General features: G+C 39.4%; 1 protein-coding gene across 2 annotated transcripts in view; it reads right to left on the bottom strand.

Annotated features, from left to right (window-relative positions):
- The window catches only part of LOC121945100 (mannosyl-oligosaccharide 1,2-alpha-mannosidase IA), a 231,244-nt gene that overhangs the window by 100,048 nt on the left and 106,136 nt on the right, over positions 1 to 25,060 (bottom strand). For both annotated transcript variants that reach the window (XM_042489124.1, XM_042489125.1), the window contains exon 3: positions 734 to 849. In XM_042489124.1, the coding sequence (XP_042345058.1) occupies positions 734 to 849 (116 nt within the window). The remainder of the gene's footprint in view (positions 1 to 733; positions 850 to 25,060) is intronic.

Below are 25,060 nucleotides of genomic sequence, written 5' to 3'. Positions count from 1 at the left end.
GCTTCTACAGCACAACGTTGACAGTAGTCAGTAGACAGTAATGACAGAGTCCGATTTGTAAGCTTTGTGTAATTACCCACCATTACGTAAACCACACTTTATTACAACTGGTGGAAAGCGTGACGTGAGGTGGCCCAGAAATGACCTCTCTCATCAGCAGAAACCACCAACAACCTGGCACTTAACTGTTAGTAGCAAGCTACACAAAAGCCTGTCCTGGTTGGCACTTCTCTCCAGCTTCCACTCAATCCAAACATGATATCAGAACTGGCAACGCTCAGATGTTCCCGACCCCATCATTGTAGCATTGCAGCAAAAAAGCCATGGGCTCTTTTCACTTCCTCAATTTTTCCTTACCTAAAAAACATCCCTTTGACCCCTCCCCTCCTCTCTTCCCTTTATTTATCACATTTTCTGCCCCACAGAAACCTTTCAGAGAGGCAGAGAATCCCATCAGTCGGTAACACAGCGTGGCCGGTGCCCACACAGGAAGCTTTTGATTCCTTGTGGAATGTCCCAAGCTCTGGAAAACGGCCAAACTCAGTGGACACAATGTTGGTGTTAAAGCACAAAAGCACACCTTAAAATCAATCCTGCACGCAAGGCCACTTCTGAAAACTTCATTGTGTTAATGAAGCTGTTACCCATGAGCTAACTGAGGCTTTAAAGTGAGATAAAAGTAAATGATAAAACATATAAACTGTCAATGGGATGAGAAGATTGGGTTTCTTACCGAGTTTAGATCTAGGCTGGTCTGCACCCACTCCTTGGCATCGTTATATTCTTCCATCAGTCCCATAATATAAAGTGTGTCCAAAGAGTCAATGATGGAGGCTCCTCTCAGGCCACCTGTAAAATGCACAGAGAACTGATTTAGTGCCTGTTCAAACAAAAACACATTTTCAGGGGAATCTCCATGGGCAAAACTTTATTTAAAGCCAGTCATACATCTAAAGCATGGCCATTAAGTCACCATAATGTAAGTGCAGGCAAATATAAAACCATAGTAGGTGTTAATTAATGAATCCGTCTACAAATGTACCTTTTCAGAGTTGATTTTCTGATATTTCACATGTGACTTTGAAAACATCAAACATGAGGATATGAATCTCACACTGAATATAACATGCGACCATGGACTTGGTAAATGGACCCTACATGTATAGCGCCTTTCAATTTTTCAGACCACTCAAAGGGCTTTTACAACACATGCCACATTCACCCATTTACACCAGTGGCCGAGGCTGCCGTACACAGTGCTAATCAGTCAATCATCCGTACGTATTCACACACTGACGGCACAGCCATCAGGAGCAATTCAGCATTCAGCATTGTGCCATGGGGTACTTTGACATGCATAATGGAGGAGCCAGGGATCTACAAGCCGATCTACCAATTAGTGGATGACCCGCTCTTCCTCCTGAGCCACAGCAGCACCGAACACAGATTTCACATATGATGAAATCAAATATAGGCATGTGTGGTTTCTGGACAATTGTGTCATACACGCTTTCTAACACAGTGATGATCCTACTATAAAATGAAGAAAACTCCATATGTCCGTCTTTCTGTCTGCATCCATTTTTCTCCTTGCCTGGTTGCCCAGTCAATCTGAATTTGCACATAGGCATTAAGCATTGCCATAGGCAGAGATTGACAGAGCCTTTTGTTTCGTTCACACACAGCTTGTGGCCATTTTGTATGAAAAATACTTCAAGAATAACATTGACTTGATTCTTTCTCTGCCCATTCAGTCTATGAGTGAAACATGGACAGTGCCACTGTGCCATTGCAACCCACATTGTGGTCAAAGGTGGAATTGCAGCTTGAATTACAGAAATAAAGTGCTATTTTTTCATTCTTACAAAGCAGTTAAAAATCTATAATGTTACAAAGAAGACGTTTTTAGACTGTTTATTTGCATTTTTGGCAAAGTCTGCACCAATATATAGGTCTGTGGGCTGTACAAGGTTGTGGCGCCCTCCCCCCAGGGGTCTATATGTAGTCGCAGTGCACATATCCCTTACTATGGACCAGGATATAATGGCACATGTATACAAACCTGCACAAATGACTTGTAATTGCTTACCAAACCTTCATCAAATAATAACATTTCATTGTGTGAAATGTGTATTAATATGTAATTTTCAGTGTGAAACTGATAACATGTAATGTCTTTAAATTCAATTATCTGCCTTCATTATGTAAATATATTGTAAATAATGGATGTAGTTTCCATGACATCACCAGTTGTTTTGTGGACTCTACTCTGTTTTGAAGCCTCAAGTTCAGCAGTTTGGCTGTTGCCATATTGGGGGGTTTTTTTTGAACCAAAAGTGACCATCTTTGGGTGAGAGGTTGTAGTTGTTAAGGAGTGAAGGGACGGATCTGACTGAGAAGCTGCAGACACTGTTGGTAGACCGCCTGTGAGTCAAAGCAGCCCACCTGGCCACTTGACTGGCCTCTAGAATCAGCCTCAAGTGGGCATTTGAGGAGCTGTTTTTGGCACTTCTGTATTGGCTTGATTTTTCGGCCCCCCATGGTTTCCGCTTTGACTTTATCTTGTGACATATCTGAGGACCTCATGTGCCAGTATGTGAAATTTTTTTTGTTGAAAATGTCCCTATATTTGCCTAAAACTACATTATGGTGTGTTATAAACCATTTATTGTGTTTAGATGCTGCTTTTAAATGCTAAATGGTGAAGTTTAAAAATAAATGTCACTATTTCAGGGTATTTCAGGGTGTGCAAGATGAGAAGAGTCAAACTGTTGAGACTCACTTGAAAGACTGCAACAAGCAACCAACAATTGACACGGATTTCAGGAAACTCAACGTGTAACAACCAACTTTTCCCAATCAGGTAATTCCCAACACTTTACCCTCTTCACATGTGCTAGCATCTGCCTCATCTTAACCTGACTTTAGGCTGTTTTGTGAAGGTTGCAGACTGATAAAGTGCTAACAGCATGATGCTTCCTGCTACAGTAGTTAATTTACCAATTCCCGGGGTGATGAAAGAACCAACCCAGATGGTGTTTCCTCTGTAGAAACATTCAATAATGATAAAACAATATTTTTGTTTACATAAAAAATGTCAAATTGAGATGAGTTTTTACAAAGACTTGAAAAAAGAGAGTAATGAATACAACGATTAACTGACAATTCATTAGTTACTTGACTGTTACATGGAAGGTAGATAAGGACTCAGATTTCACCCGAAACCTTTAATGTTCTGAACAGTGACTTGACAGCATCTGTGATAAAAAAAGTAAAACATTAAAGTCTCTCATATGCTGAGCTTCTGTAATTGCTGCAGTGATGTTGAATGATAATAATAAAACAGCTTTGTAAGGCCCACATGAAAAGCATCTTCTCCACAAGATAAAAGTGCCAAAATTAAAAGCATCAGTCGCTGTACTGTAACATGAAAGTCAAGTCGTTTAGGAATCAACCACCAGAGGGTAGAAGAAGCAGTGATACACATTGATTATAGCAAACATTTAGCAGCTGTTCCTGAATTACACTCAGTGTGTAAAACCTGTGTGTTTGTGTGTAAAGTTACTCTGGCGCCTGTCTGTCTTTATGAATCTCATTTGAGGCTATTCTTTTCTTTTCACAAACGAAATGAGAAATACAAAGGGGTGTTTATTCCATGCTGTTGGCCTTATGAGAGATTGCATGGCCTATTTTCATTCTCATATGACCAAATATTATGCAAATGCATCTGAACCTCCCAGAGACAGCTCGGTGCTAAAGAAAAAAAAAAATTACCCTTAATGAATTATTGTAAAAGAGTTGAAGGGCAAATTGCGGTTTGGAAGTTTAATAACGAGAAACTGTGACTAAATAGACTGTGAATCAAACTGCTCGGGGTCTCGCATTGAAGATTACTAAAAAAAAAAAAAATGCATGGGAGCTGACCTGGTTAAATGAGAGAAGTGACGCAAATCTTTATGTTCATTCCCGAGAATAACGTAATTTACAGTAGACGGCTAGATTGATCTGATGCAACCACACGAAAACCTGGCACATCAAAGTCTTCCGTTTTTATCAGGAGTTATTAGTAAAGCTCACCAAATATGCAAATTTTAACGATAGCTTTGGGCGACAAAACTCTTGCCACTTTTTTCCACATTCTGCTTTAAGTAGAGCGGCAACTAAGTTTACTCAGTTAATTGCTTAGTCTATAAAATGTCAGAAAATAGTCAGAAATGCCAACATCAAGTTCCTAAAGCTCAATGTGACATCTTCACTTTACTTGTATTTTCCACCATCTGTCCAAATGTCAAAGACATCTAATTTAAAATAGTAAAAAAATTGGAAAAAAAGGAGCTTAAGTTTAAGCATTTTGGGTGAACTGATGCCTTAAAGAATTGGTCTTTGCTGCTGTTTGCATGCCATGAAACCAATAAACAAAAAACAATTAACTTTTAAATGGTTTCCTGTTAACTGATCAATTAATTTCCCAATTGTTTAGAATTAAAATGTCATTATACTCAAACTGTGCACAACTGAGGCGCACCTTGTCGGCTGTAATCTTAATGACTTTGAATCAAACTTCTTCACTGTCGTCAGGTATTTAAGTCAGCTTCCATGAACAATTCCCACCGTTTCAGTCTCTCATTTTCATTTTTAGTCAGTGTCCACTCTGCAAGCCGTGCTGTTCATAAAGAATGTGTAGCTGCTCTTTCAATATTGCTATGACAGCAACGTTCTCAGCACCACTGACCTTTTACCTTATTTCCACAGCTTCTGGATTAGATGATGAGGTTAGCCAGGATGCAAAAGGACACGTGGGACAGGGATCAATGACTTGGCCTGACTGGAAGATGGGTGCCATATGCTTCAGCCATAAATCCTGTACTATTAATAGACTCAGCATAAGGAAACACTATGTGAAGCTCTCTGCACCTTGCAAATCACTCATAATGCCACATTACAACACTAAACAGTAATTTCTTCTCATTAGGTTTTTTTTCAATTTTGTTTCAGTACCAGACACCAAGCCTGTAATCCTAACAAAGTTCCTGTGCCATAATTTTGTATACTCAGATTACCACTTTTGTAAGCTCATCTGCTGTAGTTTGTCTGCTGGCAGTTCACCTCATATTGTCAGCGAGAGGGCAGTGCTCGCCTGAAGCAAGACACATATAGTCGACATAACTGGAAGACCATCTGCCGAGGGTGTAAGCCCTGTCGTGGTACTTACTCTGTGTAGCGTTAGATGTTGGTGTGTCAGATCAAAAAGACTCCCTGCTTCTTCTAATCTTAGAGAGGACAGAAAGTGTATTTTCAAGATGTAACTCAAACTTTGACTCTGTTATGAGTTAAAGGAGTTTTTTTAGTTTTCTCACTGAGCAGCCTTATCTCTTTTGAATGACAAATAGTGATGGTGACAGCTGAGAGGAGGGGTGGATTCAGATATCTGCTGCACTCTGGCTATCCAACCCCAGAGGAAGCTCGCTGTGACTGCAGGGAAAGCAGCCGAGTGTGGAAAATTCCTATTGAAAACAGCACCCAAAGCTAAGATGATTGATTGGCTCTGAGGATAGACGGAGCGGATCAATCCATCATGGTGTTCTTCAGCTTCCATGGTCTGAGACCCTATTTATTTCTGTAGCCCTTTGCTACAAATAAAAGGAGCCCTGAGGGATCCTCTAAAGACCAGGGCAATAGGTGTGTTCTACTAGGTATTTATAAAGATTGATAAACATGCACACACTGACAAGCTTTAGGGTCTTTTTAATGTCAGCCATGATACATTTAGCATGATATTTCACGCCTAGTTAGGCACAAAAATAAACAAAGTCTTAATTTACAGGTTGAGGATGCATCAGATAATGATTTAACCACTACGAATAAATGGGACATTTTCTTGCAAGAATGATGCAACACATTAAGTATTGATCTTTTAGCATCCTAAACCTTGACGATTTTTTATGTGTTTGTCCTCTCTGTCATTCTAAGTGGAGGTTTTTTGCAGGTGTGTGAGCGCAGCAAAGGTGGATAGCTGGTGCAATGAAAACCCAAACAGAATTTATTTCCAATGCACTCCTAATAAACCCCAGGTCCCCCTCCCCCCCAAAAAAATAAATTTGTGTTGCCAGATGTTGTTGTCGTGGTGGGCAGCCACAAAAAAAAAAAAAAATTAGAAAGCTTGAAAATTTCTGGGGTTTAATAAACATTCATTCAATTCACAGTCTAACAAAGCTACTTTGTAAATCTCCCAAGTTCATTCGATTAAAAAATATAGGAAACTGATTACCTTGAAAAATGTAAGTCAGTAAAATTATTAGGTTTCGGTAATTTCATTAATTGCAAATTTGTTACGTATAGTATCAAATAATGCTGCATTATAAGCTGATTTTAGGCTCAGGTCAAGACCACAGAGGCAGGAAGGACAGAAAACAGTTATCACCAAATATTAACATATTACCTAAGGCCTGTCAAACATGAGCTTGGTACATTCATTTAATTTAATTGCATTCTTGCTGCTTAAAGTGTTGCTGTCGTACACGTGTCATTTGAGCATCAGAATTAGAAAGTAAGAATTAAGGGTACACGTACAGTGAGTGTGTGTGAGAGTGTGAGAGTGTGAGAGAGAGAGAGAGTGTGTTTGTGTGTGTGTGTGTGTGTGTGTGTGTGTGTGTGTGTGTGTGTAGGTACGCAGAGTACATGAAAAGCCATTAGTGAGACATTGACTGGTGGATGTTCATTTATCATGGCTGTCACAGGCCAGTCAGTGTCGGTCAGAGAGGGTTACATTAGACGGCCCAGAGTCCACATGTTCAATCACTCACTGCAGCTTGTTTGTGTGTTGTGTTATTACTGCCTTCACTGTCGCTTGCTCTCTTTTTCTCTAAACATACACACTCACTCACACTACTGATTTATATGTATTAGGATAAACCACTCCTTTATTTTAAACCCTCATGGGACAGTTCAGAGGCAACTTCTCTGCTCTAATTTCAGTTAAACTGAATATAGTGTGATGTGCATGCAAAATATTTGCTGATATTCCTGAAATGCAATCCGATGCTTGTTGTGAATTACACTGACTAAGTATATTAAAGATGCAAGAGAGTTAGCCAGATAAGAATAATGTGATTTTAGAGCTGGGTTGTTTTAATACACCCCTGAGAAAACAGCAGTTAAAGCACAGCCATATTTATATTCTCATTTTAGCTTGTGACTCATGGCACAAACAGCCAAAGGAACATAATATTAAACATGTGGTCGATAAGTCACCCTGTTTACATCATCAAAGGGCATCTAGTAGATGCAGACGCTGGGATGCACATTAATCCCACTGTCCTGTTACCAGTGGTTGCCAGTATCCAATCATTAATCGCCAGGGCAATGAGCAGCTTGTTAGCACTAATGCTACCTGGCACCAGAGAGACAGGGTTAGCAAACCGGTGTCTCTGTGTGATGTTAACAATATCTAGCTGTTTGCTATTCGAGGCACGCAGTTAGCACCGCAGATAAAGTGCACTAAGGAGATGACTCTGTAGGTGAGTGGACTTTTGATGGAGAGCGCCAACAGAGCAACGGTGGGGTAGAAGAAAGTGAGTTTAGAGGGAGCAGGATTAAGAGGGGTTAGCGAGCAGAACATGAAAAAGGCAGAGAGAAACAGAGTAAGAGAAATGTCATGTACATCAATCAAGATGGACTTTTCTGAAAAGGGTTGAGCTTAGTCGCCTGGAGGAGCAGATGTCAGATGAATCGAGAGAAATCAATAAAAGGTGAGGAGGGAGGATTAAATGGATATACTCTTGCTCCTGCATATTTATACGATGGGTTCTTGTAACCATGACCATAATCGTTCCCTAATGTTAACCAAGCGGTTATTACTGTAAACACGACGGCCCATAACCTTTACAAAAAAAGTAATTCTAACCCAAACCACAAACCTTTTCTTGCACCTAAACAAGTCATGTTTGTGGCTAAACCAGCACAACCATATCCACGGTGTTTCATGTCAATGGAAGCGTCAGATCAGAAACACTTCTGGGTGTCATTACAGAGGACAGTGAAAAGCAGGGCATTTTGTTACTTAATTTGGAGGACATGTTGGAAAATCAGCGTCTCTGACAGATAAAAATAGCCTTTGTGAATGTGGAAATTATTTAGCCTTAAAACAGCGATTTGAAATTTGGTTTTGATGACATAAGATTTGAGGATTTTTTGTCTGATCTCTTCAGCAGAGTAGGGACCTGATTGAGATGTTATCAGGCCATTAAATGGCCTTTATTTGTGATTATAAGACTCCGAGATATGAGTCAATAGGGGCCTGCTACACCAACTGGTTAGAGCTTAAACAAATAATCGAATAAGTGATTAGTTGTCAACTATTACATTAATCACCAACTAATTTGTTAATCAATTAATTAGTCTGAGTAATTTTTTTAAGAAAAAAGTCAAAGTTCTCTGCTGACACAGAGATAGACAACCCCCCAAGCTCACATTCACACCTACAGCAAATTTAGAGTCACCAATTAACCTGCATTTCTTTGGACTGTGGGAGGAATCAGGAGAATTCAGAGAAAACCCATGTTGAAAACAGCCAAGCCAAACTGAAGCATTGCCAACTGGCTGGAGCAAACTTTCTCATTTAACAGCTAAACAGTACACTTAAGTATGTTTCTAAAAACATTTGAGGCTAATACGCAATGCAATAACACAGTCTGGATTTAAATTTGATCATCGCTGCCTAGTTTTACAGACTCTTCGCTGATGGTTGTTGTCTGTCCTTAAATTCTAGAAAATGCAATTAGAAGCAGTTAAAGGAGGGATAGGGACATGACTTTTTTCACCGAGTATCTGTCTCATGCACTAATATCTGGATGTTTCAGTAAATATGGCAAAAAGTTATTTTCAGAGAAGTTACTAACTGTAGCTACAATGGCTCTCCAATGATTACATTTTCAACTTGAAACAGGTTCTTAAAGCTCTCTTGGACATATCTTTGCCAAAAACAGTAAAAGAGTAAAATCCTTGCCAAACATTACATCAAGTCTTATAGCAAAGCTTTACAAGTAAGATGCCACCAAAGCAATACAGATTTGTTTACTTGGGCTTCAACCCAAATTTGTCTTTTTACATTTTCAGCTGCTTGTGTTTGTAGGCATCCCAACAAACCCCAAAGTATTTCTGACTGCAGGGCCCAAAACAGTGTGGCAACTGTCCAAAGATAAGCCAGCAGTGCCGCTATCGCAGGAAACTTGCACTAAGTCCTTCTTCTGCAGCTGCAAATACAAGATCCTTACTTTCAGATCCTGTCCTATCCTTGCTACAAGATGTAAGTGAGGGAGGGACTAATCCCACTGATTATCAATGTAAAGACTGCTCTACCAGTTACTTCACAGAACAAGGGTGCATACATGGGGCTCATTAAATGCGTTCAATTGAATCCTCACTTCACTCAAGACTGCACAATTTGTTCTCATTACACTGGACAAATTGCAAAGTATTTCACATTCTCCAATCAGCCTGTGAGGATATCTAATCTCAACTAATACTGAAGAAAGAGAAGTGTATCTAAAGAGGGCCTGGAGGAGCAGGTGACAGGCAAAGACAGAGCTGTCTCAGAGAGGTCTGTTTACTGAGAGGCATTGTGTAAATCATAAGGCTATGGTAAGCTGACCCTGCTTCAAGGAATATGCATAGCTGTGTTGTGCGTGAGACATTGATGTAGCACCTCTGTCCAGACAAGAGCTGCAGATGATGAAGAGGGGAGGTGGGACGGCTCAGGCGGAAAACATACCAGATACAGGCTGCTGAAACTCTGACTTGTAACACCCTAGAAATTCATACAGTTTGTTGGTGAGTCACTGAGAAAAATGAGTTCCCTTATGTTAAAGTCACTAAAAACTTAAAGGGTAACTTGTGTATTTTTCAACATGGACCCTATTTTCAGATATTTGTGCCGAAGTGGCTAATGGGAACAATTTTTGCGATTGGTCCTGTATTGAGTAAAAGCCTTTAAGCCAGAAGAAAGAGACTTCAAGGCTGTTTCTGCTTAAAGAAAAAGAATCTTACTTTTACTCAAAAGATCTGTCTCTGTAGTGATCCTTAACTTAAATGCAGATCCAGAATGACACAAGCAGGTATTTTTCTAGCCTTCAAGAATCCATCTGACACTCCTGCCTTCCCTTACTGCAATTTTTAATCTATACTGTTGTAGTTAAAACAATCCCAGCAATCTCTTCAATAGCTGAGCTTTTAGTCATATTACATGATCTTCATCTGCAGATGGAGTTTGCCCTGTTGTCATATACTTGTAGCTGTCAAATTTATTTATTTATTTATTTGACCTTGGGAAAAAAAGCTGAGGAAAACCATCTCACCTCAAGATCCATTTAGTGCACATTCTGGAGCTTTCAGTGATATAATGTGATAATACACCAACTTATAACCTTGTTTTTCTGTTTTTGTATTTTTATCTATTTTCTGTCACTCCAGATGACTCAGTTAAGACATACGTTGAATAACAACTATGACAGTTTGTCCATAGGGTCAGTACTTTGAATCTGAACATTTAAGTGGAATCCTTCCTCGCTCTGCGGATACGTCTGTATGACTGCCTTGCTGCCATGGCTACCAATACGGTGCATATAAATCCCCCTAGTACCCTGCCTATCCCTCAGTGAAGCACTGCATGTATGAGATTAGAGGCAACCAGTCCTGATTGCACTCTGTCTCACCCCACAGACCCCCCTCTCTATCCCCCTGTCTCTCCACTTTCGTCATTATGGTAATAACATAGTCAAACTGCCCTGCAAAAAAAAAAAGACTTGCATCTAATGGTGCTTTGTGCCTTCCAGTATGATAGCACTTGCTTTGCAAGACAAAGGAAGGGACAGAGAATTGATAGATCAAGGCACATTAGAGCTCGGGCCAAAATGAATTTGTTCCATTATGAAGAGAAGGCGACTGAGCCAGAGGCTTCGGCTCGAATCATGGACAGCAGGAATCCTTTATTTCAGAGCCCATCAGTGTTTAGTCTCTGCATGTTGCACCAGGCAGCTGATGATTACTCGTCAGAGGGAAACAGCACCAATCTCTCATTGAGCTACTGTAATTTATTTTGATGTGGTAAGCTTCAAGGAGAGCTGATTTTATTTTCTTTCTTCCTCTACTCACGCAGGCAAGCCTACAATTTTTTACAAAAACTGAGCTGGCAAAGTATTGCTTGGTGTTAATGTTTTGTGCAATTACTTTTGAAACTATTATGGTTTGTTAGATCAGTGATTCCCAACTTTTTTCCTTAAGGGACCCCATTTTTTGTATTGAGTAAACCAACCATCCCTGACTAAGTGACATACTGTAGTTTATGGATTTTTCATATTATATTATAACCTAACAATAACAGTGCAGAACATCTGATAAACTGTACAATTAACACAAATTGTGAACGCAGTAACTACAGGTTTGAATAAAACAAGAATATTTGGGTACATTTTGAGCAGATTATTGATACTGAATATTGCATTGGAGATGAGTTTTGATATTTTCTTGGGAACTTTGAAAACAATTGTCGGTCTGTGTTACATCTACATATTGTTGTTTTCACTGTCATACATACTTAATAAGCTTCTCTCTCTTCTTCCTGCCACTCAGCCATTGTGTTATTAGCTCTGTGATTGTACTAACTGCCTAAGGTTTTTTTTGCAGGATAAAGCTGCTATATATTTGAAACAATAATCTAAATTTTAGAAATGACAATATAATTTAGTTTTCTCCACAGAAATGGATAAAATGCTGAGATAGGTCCATTGCATAAAAACATTTTCTTACACCCCTTTAAATCAAAAAGGCCCCAAATAGGGGGTCAGGACCCCCAGATTGGAAACAAGTGAGTTAGATGATTATGATTGCCTTATAGAAGAAAGGCATGGGACAAAGTTTACTTGAGCAAGCATGCATGAAATTTGTTCAGAATAGGGTTTTGACCTCATATTATGTTTTGTTCAAAGCTATTGTTTAAAATGAAAGTGTATTTGCCAAAATGAAGGCAAAGGTATCTGCACCTCTATCACTGTGGTTGGAATGGTTTCATGTGTGAGTCAAGAGGCAGAGAGCAGTTAAGGTGGCTGTGTTTAAAAGAAGTTTAAAGCAACAGGCTATCACACGCATTAAAAGTTTTAAGTATGGAAATAGGTTTAAATGTGAGACGACTGGCTTTTACAAGAGATATCAATAAACTATCAAAATAAACTATCAAAGTGTCAAACACTAAAGAGCCAATCAACACACCTCGGCACCCATTAATCTAATCACAAACAAATACAAAATGCACACTGTCCAGACATGATTAGAGAGGCTCCAGACTTTGAGCGGTACACACGTCAATCTAATTGCAGCAATCTAATTTGCCACTCTGGGAGAGCGTAGCGTGTCAGTGCAGCAGCCCTGTCTGATATGACAGCCTCTCAGATGAGATTACACACCGCACACAGTGTTATCGAACCCCTCGCCTCCTCCCTCTCCCAAATGCCTCTCTTGCATTGATCAACAGACATGCAGCACAGTAGGAGAGGGGGGATCATACATCTGATGCTCTGTCAACCCACAAAACCTGATTGGAGATGACAGCTAAAGCTAGAGGCTCTGATTAGGCAGTTGATAAAGACGCTCAGCCACAGCGCTGTAGCAGCAATTCGACTCACCGTAAGGTCATTTAAGTTGAAATTCAAAAAGTATACAAAGAGAGAAGAGTGTTCCCAGTTATTATTAAACGGTCAGCAAGGTGAAGAAAGCATTCATTTTCGGTTTCGGGTGCAACCTTGATAGAAATCTACTTTGCAGGCCGATTTCTTAAGATAAAACAAGGCAGCTCTTCCCATTCTGTCCACCACACTTTATCTCATCTGAATGAATCTTTCTAGTTCACTAGCTGCACACAGAAAATGTGCAGCCCAACCAATTTAGGGGAGCTGTAATAACCTGTTGACAAAGAGCACCCGTCAGCTGGAGAAATTAAAGCGGCAATCCAAACAGAGCAGCTGCTCCGCATCATTTGTGCAGCCCTGCAGGCACGCAAAGGTAGTGGAAGGACCTGGAGGTTCATCTATTTGTTTATATGCATGTGCTCTTTTGTACATCAAGTTCATGTTTTTGAACGACTGGTCTGGAGGACATTAGACTATCAGGTTTCTAACGGGCAGTAAAAAATTGCTATAACTTCTGGCATTTAAAGGCTTATTAAAAAAGAAGGTTTTAATTAAGGAAAAGACATGAACTATTCCAGTTTCCTAATCAATCTGTGGAAAGCTCAATTAGAGACCACTTGTCTGTAAACTGAAAAGTACTCCTGTTTGCTCACCTGCAATTTCACACTCAATTACAGCATGAATGCAAACTTTCTCACAATATTTCCTCAAGGATTGCCAGTTGAGCAACTTGAAACACCTGTCCATATTACTCAATATCAATTCCTATTTCATTGCTTCACCCGTTCTTCTGTTTATTTCAGTGTCACCCTCGTCTGTTTCCAGGATGCCTGAGGCTGTTAGCAGCATTCACAGACCCCCCGAACCTCCTCTGAAGTGTGGCCCAGACTGTCCAGCTCAGTGGGAAAGTTCTTCCAACCCTCGCGGCAGGTACACCAACAGAAGGAATTCATTTCATGCAATTTTATTCATTCTGCCACCACCGTCCTCCTTCCCTCAACTCACTACTCTGAGTCAAGAGTCACCACAGAGAACCTGAGCCTCACCTGGCAGTGATTTGCCATGGCTACCAAGTGATGAGACAGGAGAAAAGCATTTTCCGCAGGCACAGATTGTGTGCAGAAAGAGTTTGCGTGCACATGTGCATGAGTTTTTGAGGCAGTACAGGCTGCAGAGGTCAGCATGCTCCGATGCTGAGTCTTTGGTACACACTCGGAGCCAGTTCTAACGCTTCAAGGTACAACACTCACCACAGGAACAAAGAGATTTCTGCTCTGTGGGTTGCCAGTGTGTGAAGGAGCGAGACAACAGCAAGTCTGAGAGCTGCAGGAATCCAGACAAAGGATATTCTGAAATGTAAACACAACCGTCTGTCTTCACGGAGCACAAAAAGGAAATATCAGAAGAGCTACTGGTGAATGATGAATGAGCCTGGAGACAAACTAAATGTTCCTTTACACCTGGCAGGCAGGGGTCTGACGGGAATTTAAACTGGCGGATTGTCACTGAGAAGACTGGAAGTCTGACGAGTCATGCTGGACAGTTTCAAAGATGATGGATGAAAAGATGGGTGGATGTGTTAGCACTTTGAGGAGGAGTTATTGCCAGACTCCTCAGCTTAGTGAAATATTCAGGCTGAGAGTAGAGACTGCAATGAGGCAAAGCTATAAAAAGTACTGTATATTAATAGTCCCTAAAATAAGTGAATGAAGCTAAATCTGCTCCCTTATACCACCACCAGCTTAAGAGCTTGGCAGGAAACACTTGTGATTAAAACTGCCAAACACTGATTACTACACACCACACGGCATGTCTCAAGTTTCGAAGACGTCATCGTCACAGTGATTCCAGCAACACGTCACTGCAGACTGATCAGCGATCACAGATTACACAAACACCAAATGGTACAAAACAAAGATGAGACAACATGAAGGGGTTTAGGGGCTTTATCCAGATACAAATTTGACCTTCGCCCTTGTATCCATCAGCCAGCGATTGAATCGTTAGAGTAGAATAGAGTACAATCCCTCATAATCCTCCTGCTTCGTCATACATTTTCCAACCAGTTTGATCATCTTGGCTTTAATCCCGCCGCAGAGGCTTGATGATGCGCTCATACCCACTGAGAGGAACTTGTTTTAATCCGAGAAGGGAAGGGCAGAAATTTGGTGGTGATGATAACGAAAGATGGCATCACTTTCGTGTCCTGTCATCCTGTGCTCCGCTGTAGAATTACTCTCTACACCAGCTCATGATAGTTTGGATTGAGAGGATGAAGAAGCAAATCATGTCCAATACATGAGAACTCTCTACACATCCAATGATGTAACAAGCAAGGAAAAGCCCCACAGCAGATCCCGAGTACAATATGAAGGATGCATGAATTGGTCAAGGTAATGCATTCTTCTTCCTTGTTTTTATAAAGATAATGCATGTTTCTGTGTTTTTCTCTCACCCTTTTATTTTTCCTGGCATTGCATTCTACAGTAGCAATTTATCCTCATGAAACCCCTCAGGATCTCAGCACAACTCATGCTTTTATAACCCTGTCACTAACTCAGCCTGCTAGCTGCTGCTACGAGTGAAGCACCGAGGCCCAGTTTGGGTGTACTGTGATCTCCAGGCAAGTGTCGCTGCCTCAGTGCCAGCAGATGCAGAGCTGTGCAAGCCGGGACCATCATTATGTGCAGCGGGACAAAACCTGCTCTGACAGCAGGTTCACCCCCAGAGTGCATTATCAGAGACTCGCTGTCAAGTTCCTCATCTGCCTGCACCTTAAATGTTCCAGCATGGACCCACAGTTAGAAATACTTCCTTCCTTCTCATGATCTCCAAGTTTGACAGAGTTCATGGATTTAGCTCAATCAACTTTTCATGAGCAAAAGTAGACGAGAAGCGAAAGAGGTTCTACTGATGATGAGTTTTTTTCCTTGAGTTATCCCCATATATCCTACAATAGGAATCCAAATCCTTATTTATAATGTGCACTGATGATACAACGTATGTTTCCAGTGCAGCCAGAATCAAGTGCCTAGAACTACAGATCTTATATTGGCCATTTAAGGCTGGCTCCAAAAGTGCGTAAATTCCCATTGACCCTAAAGTTAATATGACCATGATTATAAAAGTACAGTTTTGTGTTTAGTTTTCTGATGCTGTCATATATATGTCCTGTTGTTTTTTTCTTCTCTTTCTTTGATTTGTTGATGTGTTAAAAAAAAAAAAAATTCAAAGTGTATGCCTTATTTGTTTCTTCTTTTGCTTTCTTGTATTCAAGGAAGCCTTGTGTAACATATTGGGCAATGGACTACAGATGAAAAACAGCCTCCTGGCTAATTCTGGCATTTCATACCTTTTATGTTTATTAATTTTACTGTCATTTCTTTAATAAACTGGACAAAAGTACCAAGTAGTCATACAGTGAGAAAAATAAATCATGAATAAAAAACAACATAATTGATGCATTAATAATTGTTTTATCATTGAATCGTTGATAAATCATAGTCAAAACCAAGATTTTGGTGGCCAAAATGCTGAACTCCAGGCTAAAAAATAGGAGTCTACAACTCAGTGGTTGGTGCCAAAGGGGATACATCAGTTATTTTTGCACAGTCCATTGCAACGACAGGAAGGAATCAGTGCTAATTTCAGTGAGGAATTAGCACTGATTTGGGTGGGGAAAAATGCACAGTCTGTCCTCCCAAATGCTGAATGCTGAACAGGGCCATACTACTTGAATCTTAGGGAAAGAGAAAAAAATGTCCTGAATAATTTTTCATCTACATATTATGAAGATTTTCAGCCAGTAGTGCACTGTCTCCTAGCAACACAGTTGTCAGTCAAGTGATGCCATGGGAAACGCCTCCCCAGAGGGCTTAGAAGCCGTTCTCAAAAATACGTCCAAAAACAATTCATATCCTCTTGAATAAAAACCATGCTGGATATCTGAAGCATTAATATAGTTAAAGTGAGGAGGCTTGTATGCAGTCTGAGATCTACTAAAACCAGGTGATGTATACGGATGAATGACTACTGTGTTTGCTTGTAATGAGTCGTACAGCAGATTACAAAGAACAAATTTACCTTGTACTATTTAATAAACAGGGTAATGTAAACATGCTTCTCTGTGCACTGCGACTAATACATCAGCTATTATCAGCTGATATCAGGTTGTCAGATATATCATGAGCATGAATGTTAGTAGAGCAGTAAACTGCAGCAATGAATGTTTCACTGTTTTATAATATATTTATTCAGAAAGTTAATTCACAAAATGTGTGTTAATGTTAATAACATAAAAAAAATATTCATATACTCAGTGGTGGAGGAAGTATTCAGATCCTTTACTTATCTAAAGGTACTAATACCAACCTGTGAAAACATTATGATATGAGTAAAAGTTCTGTATTGAGAACGTTATTATTACAATATATTGGAAAAAAAATCTAAAAATAAATAAATAAATAAAAACACAACTACAGCTTTCAGATAAATGACGTGATGTAAAACGTACGATATTTACCTCTGAAATGTAGTGGAGTATAAGTATATGAGTTTATAAAAAGTACTCCAAATTCATACTTAAGTAAATGTGCTTACTCACAATCCACCACTGGATATATTGTTAGCAGATTTTTATTATTCTAAAGTATGATATTGATATTTATCTAAAAAATCCAACATTGATCAAGCTCCACTGTGCACATCCTCACATATCTTAATGACACTTTAATATTTATAAATCACCTCCCATCCCTGCTGCTGCTGTATATCACCAAGATGATAAAAAATGGTTTACGTCCAACAATTATGATGATATGTGACGTGTCCAGCCAGCAGTATAGGTCTGAAGCCTTATTGGTCCCAGAACAAATAGCCAATATTGAATGGAGGGTTGGGATGCTCTCTCCAGAGAGGAGGGAGGGACCAGATCCTGATTTGTCACCTGGCTCTGGTCGCTATGGAGACAGATGATTTCTACCACTCCATGATGGAGCCCATGGGACATAGAAATGGATGGAGTAGAAATGGAAAGTGGGCGAATGGTAACAACCCTTCACTCTGCATCTGACTCTAATGTGACAGGTGGTGAAACTATAAGCGCCATTCGCATAGCCCTTCATTTAACCCTAATGACAGAGAAGGTCACCGCTCCTTCTCCTGCTCTCTCTAACCTTCACATGGCCCCCCCTTTGGACCAGGCACGAGGCCCCATTGGGAGGATTGGATTGCCTAATATGTGGGAAGAAAAGAGAGCAGGCAATTGTTACTTGGGGCAGTTGCAAATTGAATGCTTCTAATAAAAAATATTCCTTTGATAACACAAAGAGGAGTTTGCAAATGAAAAGAGGTGCTGGAGGTTAAATCTCACTTATATATATGCACATAATATGCATGTGGGTTTGTTTGCAGGGCTGGCCGATATGACTCAAAACGTTAACACAATACAAAATGTTTAAATTGATCCATATTGATATTTATCTATCAAAAAAAGTCAAAGCATTATTTCTTTTAAGTCTAAAGGCTGATTTTTTGCTCCAGAGAGAAAGTTGAAGAAATAATGTGTTTAAACAATTATTTACTATTAGAACGTGACAAAAATTTGCCAAACAGCACAACATTTCATAAATCTGAGGTAGATTAAAAACAATTCTAATCTAATCATAAATAAAATAATACACAGATGAAGAAATGTTGATTCTGGTCAGCAACATGTCTGTGCAGACAGTTAATAACATTGTGTGAGTGTTTAGTGACATTGTCTTTTTTGTCTACTCAGTTTCCAAAGACAAAAAAAAAATCTCAACTGTGGTCAGTACTTCCTGTACACACCCACAGTTTATGATTTCTGCAAAACACTAACAAAAGACGGATTTTGATGAAGTTGTGAAGTAGCGATGAAAGTCCATCTGACGTGACTGAGTCAGAAATTATGTTGTCAATCTACGCTGTTAGCGTAGATAAATAAACTTTGTTGCTACTGTGGCTGACATTACGTGGCGAATTCAATCACTGTTCGTTATCTGTGGTCAAAACAATCGTGCTGAAAATAACTTCATGCGAGTTTAATGTTGTAATGTAAGAACGTCACGGTATGCTTTGATGACAGTGAAAGGTGGCCGGTCGGTGGGTCCCCAACTCTTCTTCTTCTTTTCCTATGGCTGCTGCTCAGTCTTCTTCTTCTGGTTAATGGCAGGTGGTAACTGGAGTTCAAGGTGAAATACCGCCCTCCTTTGTGGGTGTATGGGTGGTTTAATTATATGAAGGATTTATCGAATACTTATTATATCACTATCTTAAAAAAAATTATATTGAGATAATTATCGTTATCGTTTTATCGCCCAGCCCTATTAGTATGCATACATGTGTGCATATCTGAGTTCCTAAGGAGTTCCCTCTGAGCAGCAACATCTTTGCAGAAGTGCTGACTCAGCAGATTTCTTCAGATACCTCTGGTGCTGCTTTGTTTGCAACGAAAGATCATAATAATAATGATGTGTGACAGTGAAAACTGGTGAAAATCCCTCATCGCTCTGAGGGGCTCAAAAGGATCCAGAAGACCCTCAATTGCTCTATAAAACATTTATTTCGCCTTTCCATTGCACCTCCACCCAGAGACGACTGAATAATAAATAGAGGCTTCATCATTTGAGCCATCAATCTGAGCTAAATCAAGTTTTCCAACCCTCTCCACCCACCTTCTCTGTTCTCCATCATGTAAGAGCACCTGGCAGCGCTTTACATCATCTGAAGAGCCCTTGGGATTTTCTAATAAACGCTACTGGTTTTAAATGGTCCCCGGGCATGCCATGAGAGAGGAGGTGATGAGTTCAGCACGTGTCACTAGAAGTAGCTCATTTAGCATTCTAGGACAACTCTTAGCAAAGAGCGGTGACCTCATGCTCTTTAATTGCACCTCTTGGGATGAGGAGGGGAAGAAAAAAAAAATGAGGGCAAAACGAGAGGACGGAGCAAAATGGAAAGAGAAATAATAATTTATTCCAAAGATAAAGGCGGACAAAATAGGAAACCATTTTTCCCTGCATAGAAAGAGGTCTTTACTTTGTCATTTGTTGTAGCGAAGCAAGGAGCCGTATAGCTATTGTGAAAAGCAGCATGTAGCCAATCCCCTTAACGGCCATAGGACATCTATTGTTGATGAAAAATCTCTGGAGTGAGGGAGGGGCAGATGCAACACCTAATGTAATGCTCTCTTTCTTTTCTTTTTTATTTTTTTTAGCACAATCATGAGCCTTGTCCTGAGCATCTGTTGGACTGTGGTTTTTGCTTGGCATTTAATGTGCCATGTGCTTCAGTTACTGACCCACATATGCAGGCACGAGGGTAATGACGTCGTTCACAGAGGCATGAACATCTCTTTAATCCTCCATTTAGACTCTGGGACCGGTTGGTTTTCTCACTACATAGCGAGGGGAGAAAGTGATACAGTACATGAGAGCTCTAATAAGAATGGAAAATTAGTTTGTCGCGTCAAAAGAAGGAAGAAAGGGAAGTGTGAAGAGGGTTTAAAGGGTGTGCGATGCCCGAGAGCTCTTACTATATCTGAATTAGAAGAGATGACAATGACTTTAATTCTTTTCTTAAGGATCACAATACTACAAAGCATGTGATTGACCAAAACTGCCGATGCATACACAAGGCTGAGTATCACATGTACTAATACAGGCTGAAATCTGAAAACCACAGTACCAAATGTTGACACCAGCTGTCTGCTCAGGTTTGTAGTCTTACTAAGAACAGTCCTGTATTTTGGGAATTACTCTTGTTCATTTTCTTGCCAAGTTTAATAGTGAAGATGGACACCACACTTTAAAGCTATAGCCAACAGACAGTTAGCTGAGCTTAGCACAAAGACTGGAAACAGCTAGCCTTGATCCTGTTAACAAAATCTGCCTACCAGCATCTGTAAAGCTTACTAATTAGCACATTATTTGCCATTTGTGCATAGGGCTGATATTGTGATATGAAACTAGATATGTTTGTAGATTTTGGATCCTCTAAGTGATGTCTTTTCCTGGTTTTAAAGGTTGCATTACAGTTAACTGATGTTATTTTCTGAAAATACCAGACTGTTCTAGCTGTTTTACTTTTTGCCTTTACTTTACCTTTGTGCAAATTACTTGTGAACGCACCAACAGTCAACCATATGATATCACTGCAACAAAGATATTAAGGTTTTTTGTCCACAAAATTGTGATTTTTTATTTTTTCCGTAACACCCTTCCCAATTTATGCAACAGTTAAGTTTTTGTTTTACAGAGTAAAAAAACAGCAAAGGCTGCAGACTTCACTACACCCATCCCAGAGATAAAAACAGCAAATAACCTCTTTAAAAACAAAACTCGTCATTTTGACAGTTAGGTCTTTGTACAGATTAAACAGAAGAGACAACTGTTTCCCCTGTTTCTAGTCTTTATGCTAAGCTAACTGTCTGGCTGTAGCTCCACACTTACTGTGCAGTCATGAAAGTGGTATCAAGCTTGTCATCTAACCCTTGGAAAGAAAGTCAATAAACTTCTTTCCAAAATGCCAGACTATTCTTTTAGGGTAATGAACTAAGATTTGATTAAATTTGTAAAATCTAGCGGCTATCATGTAATCTGTGAAGCATAATGTTTGGGCTGCAGAAAACCACTCATTTCAACTCTGTTGTTCATTCTGAAATCCTTAAAATCATGATTATCTCATAGTACAGAATACAGTGATGCCAAAGCCAAAAAACTAAAATGGTCTCCACAATGTTTTCCATCACAGCACCCAAAAGGGATCTCGATCAGCATTTCAAAATGTTTTACTTTAGCTTGACTGAGGGAAAGACTGGATTTGAACTTGGGATCTGTGGCTATTTGTGAGGAGTTGTGTAAGTTTTTGTGCAACTCTTTCTAAAAGCCTCTTGTCTAACCCTCAACTCTACAAGAGGCTAGTACAGGAGGGCAATTAATCTCCCTCCCACATCTTTGTAGCAGCCAAATGGGAATGGAAAACACGTCTAAGGTTTCAAGGACACTTGATTGGTAGACTGAGTTGACTTAGAAGACCCATTCTCGAGCTTTTTCGCAGACTGCCAACAAAGGGAAAAGAAGAATAACGCATCCCGGAGACTGTCCGAGAGCCACAGAACATCCTCCTCCACAATACAGCTCCCCTGAATTGCCTTTCTTTTCAGATCACAGACAACAGCCTCGCTTACGGGGCTCTGGTGATAAAAGATTAATAACATAAACAATCTGTCCAACCTAATTTGCTTCCAGTTATACGGTGGTGCATGGTAAGCTTTAAAAAAGGATGCAAAAATATGCTGCGGAATAATATACACAAACAAGTCTTACAAACTTCTTAAGGTCATCCTCCAGCTACAACCTAGTTAAACTCAAGGAAGTTAAAGATACCTCAGTAACAACAATTATCTGATTGTGTAATAATTATTTAGAACAAAGAGATTAAAACATCCAAATAGGGATTCTTGATTGGGTTTGCTTATCTTTGCTTGGTGGTCCTGGATCAGCATCTTCAGCATCAGTACTTCTACTTACCATGTAATACCTCCTAAGCATAATACCCTGTGTGTGTTTAACATCATCATTTAAATTCAAGGCTGACGGCTCCATTTGGTCTTTCTCTGAGATAAGCCAGAAATATAGAACCATCACTACTGACACTTTTAGTTAATGCTCTCCACCATAAAAGTAGGGCATGAGCGCTCTGGGAGCCAAACATTGAAAATAATTCACTGCACTGAGGGCTTTGGCTTGCAAGTCTTGCACAGTGAACAAGTGTCCCAAAATGACTTTGCATCACTTTCTCACACTCTTTTAAATCAGTTCATATCAACACATGGGAGCTATTTCTCCCAATAGCCTGGAGTCTTAGTATCTTCACCTCTCCCTTCGCTCCAAGCAATTTGGCTTTTCCTCCACCAGTGCCTCTCCTCTTCATGCTATACCTCCCTGCCCATCATCTGTCATATGAAAACATCTATGATGGCAAAAGCCCACCTTCCTTGACCTTGCTTTTCAGGAAATTAACAAAAAAAAAAAGGAAAACAAAGAAGAGTCAAACAAAGCTGGAAGGTGACTAATTGACACAAAAAGTGTGAAAAGAGAAAGTAAAATGGTGTTATTGAGCTAGTTACTGGTACAGTGAGTACTGTAGCTTTTAGAATTAATGAGACAAGCTATTGAACTGATGTTGACATACAAGTGCTTATTGTTTTTATTATTATTATTATTAATAATATTTATATTAATATTAATGTGTTGCTAATTTATGCTTTATATTATTATATACTTTGTGCTGGTAATATTTTCTTCTTTCTATAATTCGCTCTGCTTGGCATCAGAGCGACTGTAACGAACCACTGTAACTCCCCAGGGATCAATAAGGTATTTCTGATTCTGCACACTGGAACATTCTCCAAATTTACACTCATCATCTTTTTAGCAATACCTAAACTTTCATTCTTAAAGCTGCTATAGTAAGTATTTTTATGACAGTGATGTGGCAAAGATGAACCTATGGATAATTATCACCCATTGGGAAGCTCCTATCAGTTTTTTAATTGGTTTCAGCCATAAAAATAACTGGATACAACTAAGCAACAAGGCCGCGTTCAAAAAGTGGCTCAGTAGCTCATGAGCCAAAAAAGTTCAACTTCCTGAGTAAAAAAAATTGCAGGACTTTCTGCATCGTGGGGCTTGTTGAGCAGATGCACTAGAGACTTTTGCCAGCTGAGCGGTGAAGTACTGGTTTAGCCCTCCAGTAACTTGAACTGGGATTAAATTATTTTATCTTGCAGATCTCCTGAAATTTTAAAATGTTATCAGACAGAATGGATCCAATTTTGATAGTGAACAAGTTCTTTCATCTGACACTTGTAGAAATGCATCTGTTGATATGTTTTTCACAATTTAAGTCTTTTTGGCCCCATGTTATCATGTGACAGACCAGGAAGGTGGAATTCAAATAGGTTTTAAAGCCTGGCGCTGTACGGGGCTTGGTTTCAGCTTGTTGTTAAGCAGTCTGGTGCACAGCTTTACTGTTTTTGCTTAACTCTTGAAGTTTTATGATGTGTTTTGGTTGAAAGCTTTAAAAACCACACTACTTGCTTCACCAAACAGCAGACGGACACAGTTTGTGACAAACTGCTGAACATAGTGAGGCATTTTTCAGCTTAAGAGACAATTATTTACCTCAAGACTTGGTAGAGACCAAAGTCAGAGCTAAAAGAGAATTAATACAGAACTAACATCAGGAGGACACAAACACAAGTCTAAAGGAATAATAATGTTGCCTCAGATGCCTCTAGATGTGTAAACAAGCAGCTGTTGGAAAGCTAGTTCGATAAATCTCAACTTATGTTCATGTTTTTTATCCTCTGTCCCCAAATGGCCAAAAATCATTCACTGCAGGTTTAAAGAAAGTCATTTAAAACCCACTACAGCTGCACTTGACCCCTAAAGTTGCAGTGATTTGACAAAACTATTTCAGCTTTAATACCAGTAAGCACCTCCTGCTTAGAGATTTATCATTGCTGAAAGTCAATAGCAGCACGCAAGGCATCCTGCAGATCATCCAATTGACCTTCTTCAGTGATTTATGTCAGTCACGGTGGGAGCTACAGATAATATCAGCACCAAAGATTCAATATAATCCTTAAAGTTATTAATACATTGTAATATGAAAAAGTAAATGCCAAACTATGCAAAGACAATATCCATCTGGGTCACAGTTGATTTCACCTCAAAGCTTAAGTATGAATATTTTAATAGAATGTATTAATGGAGAATAAAGCCCTGCATGAAGCCAGAAATTTAACTAATTTCCCATCACATCAGCATTTTGTAAACAGTGACAACCGCATGTTTTTGTGTATTCTTAAAAAAACTGACATAAAGTAATGAATTTAAAGGGGAACGGAAAATAAGATGGAGCTACCAAATGATATTCGACATTTCCAATATCAGCAACCCAGTCATTCATCTGTGAGATATATTTAAGGTGTTTGAGTGCAATTATTCAATACAAGATTATAAAACAATATGTTAAGATAATGCCAACAAAAAAATAAGTTTTCTTCTTGAGGAAAAAAGAACAGGAATGCACAAATTTTAACTTTTCCATGAATTTCTATTCCTCACTGTGTGGGAACTCCCACACAATCTTAAGTATAAGGAGGCAGAAATTGTTGAAAGTACTGTAAATAGCCCAGTTTTCTCTTTCTATTTGCCCTGAGCCAAATTAAACTTTAAATAAGCTCTAAAGACATACTGTATTTTAAATGACAAAGGAAAACGAGAGAAAAAGTCTATCAGAACCAACTTTGGTTATGAGGAAAGAATAAAGAGAGAGCTGCTTTCAGCCTT

This window comes from Plectropomus leopardus, chromosome 7, assembly GCF_008729295.1.
Source record: "Plectropomus leopardus isolate mb chromosome 7, YSFRI_Pleo_2.0, whole genome shotgun sequence".
Classification (NCBI taxonomy): domain Eukaryota; kingdom Metazoa; phylum Chordata; class Actinopteri; order Perciformes; family Serranidae; genus Plectropomus; species Plectropomus leopardus.
The sequence above is the reverse complement of the archived record's forward strand: the minus strand, read 5'-3'. Positions and strand labels throughout refer to the sequence as shown.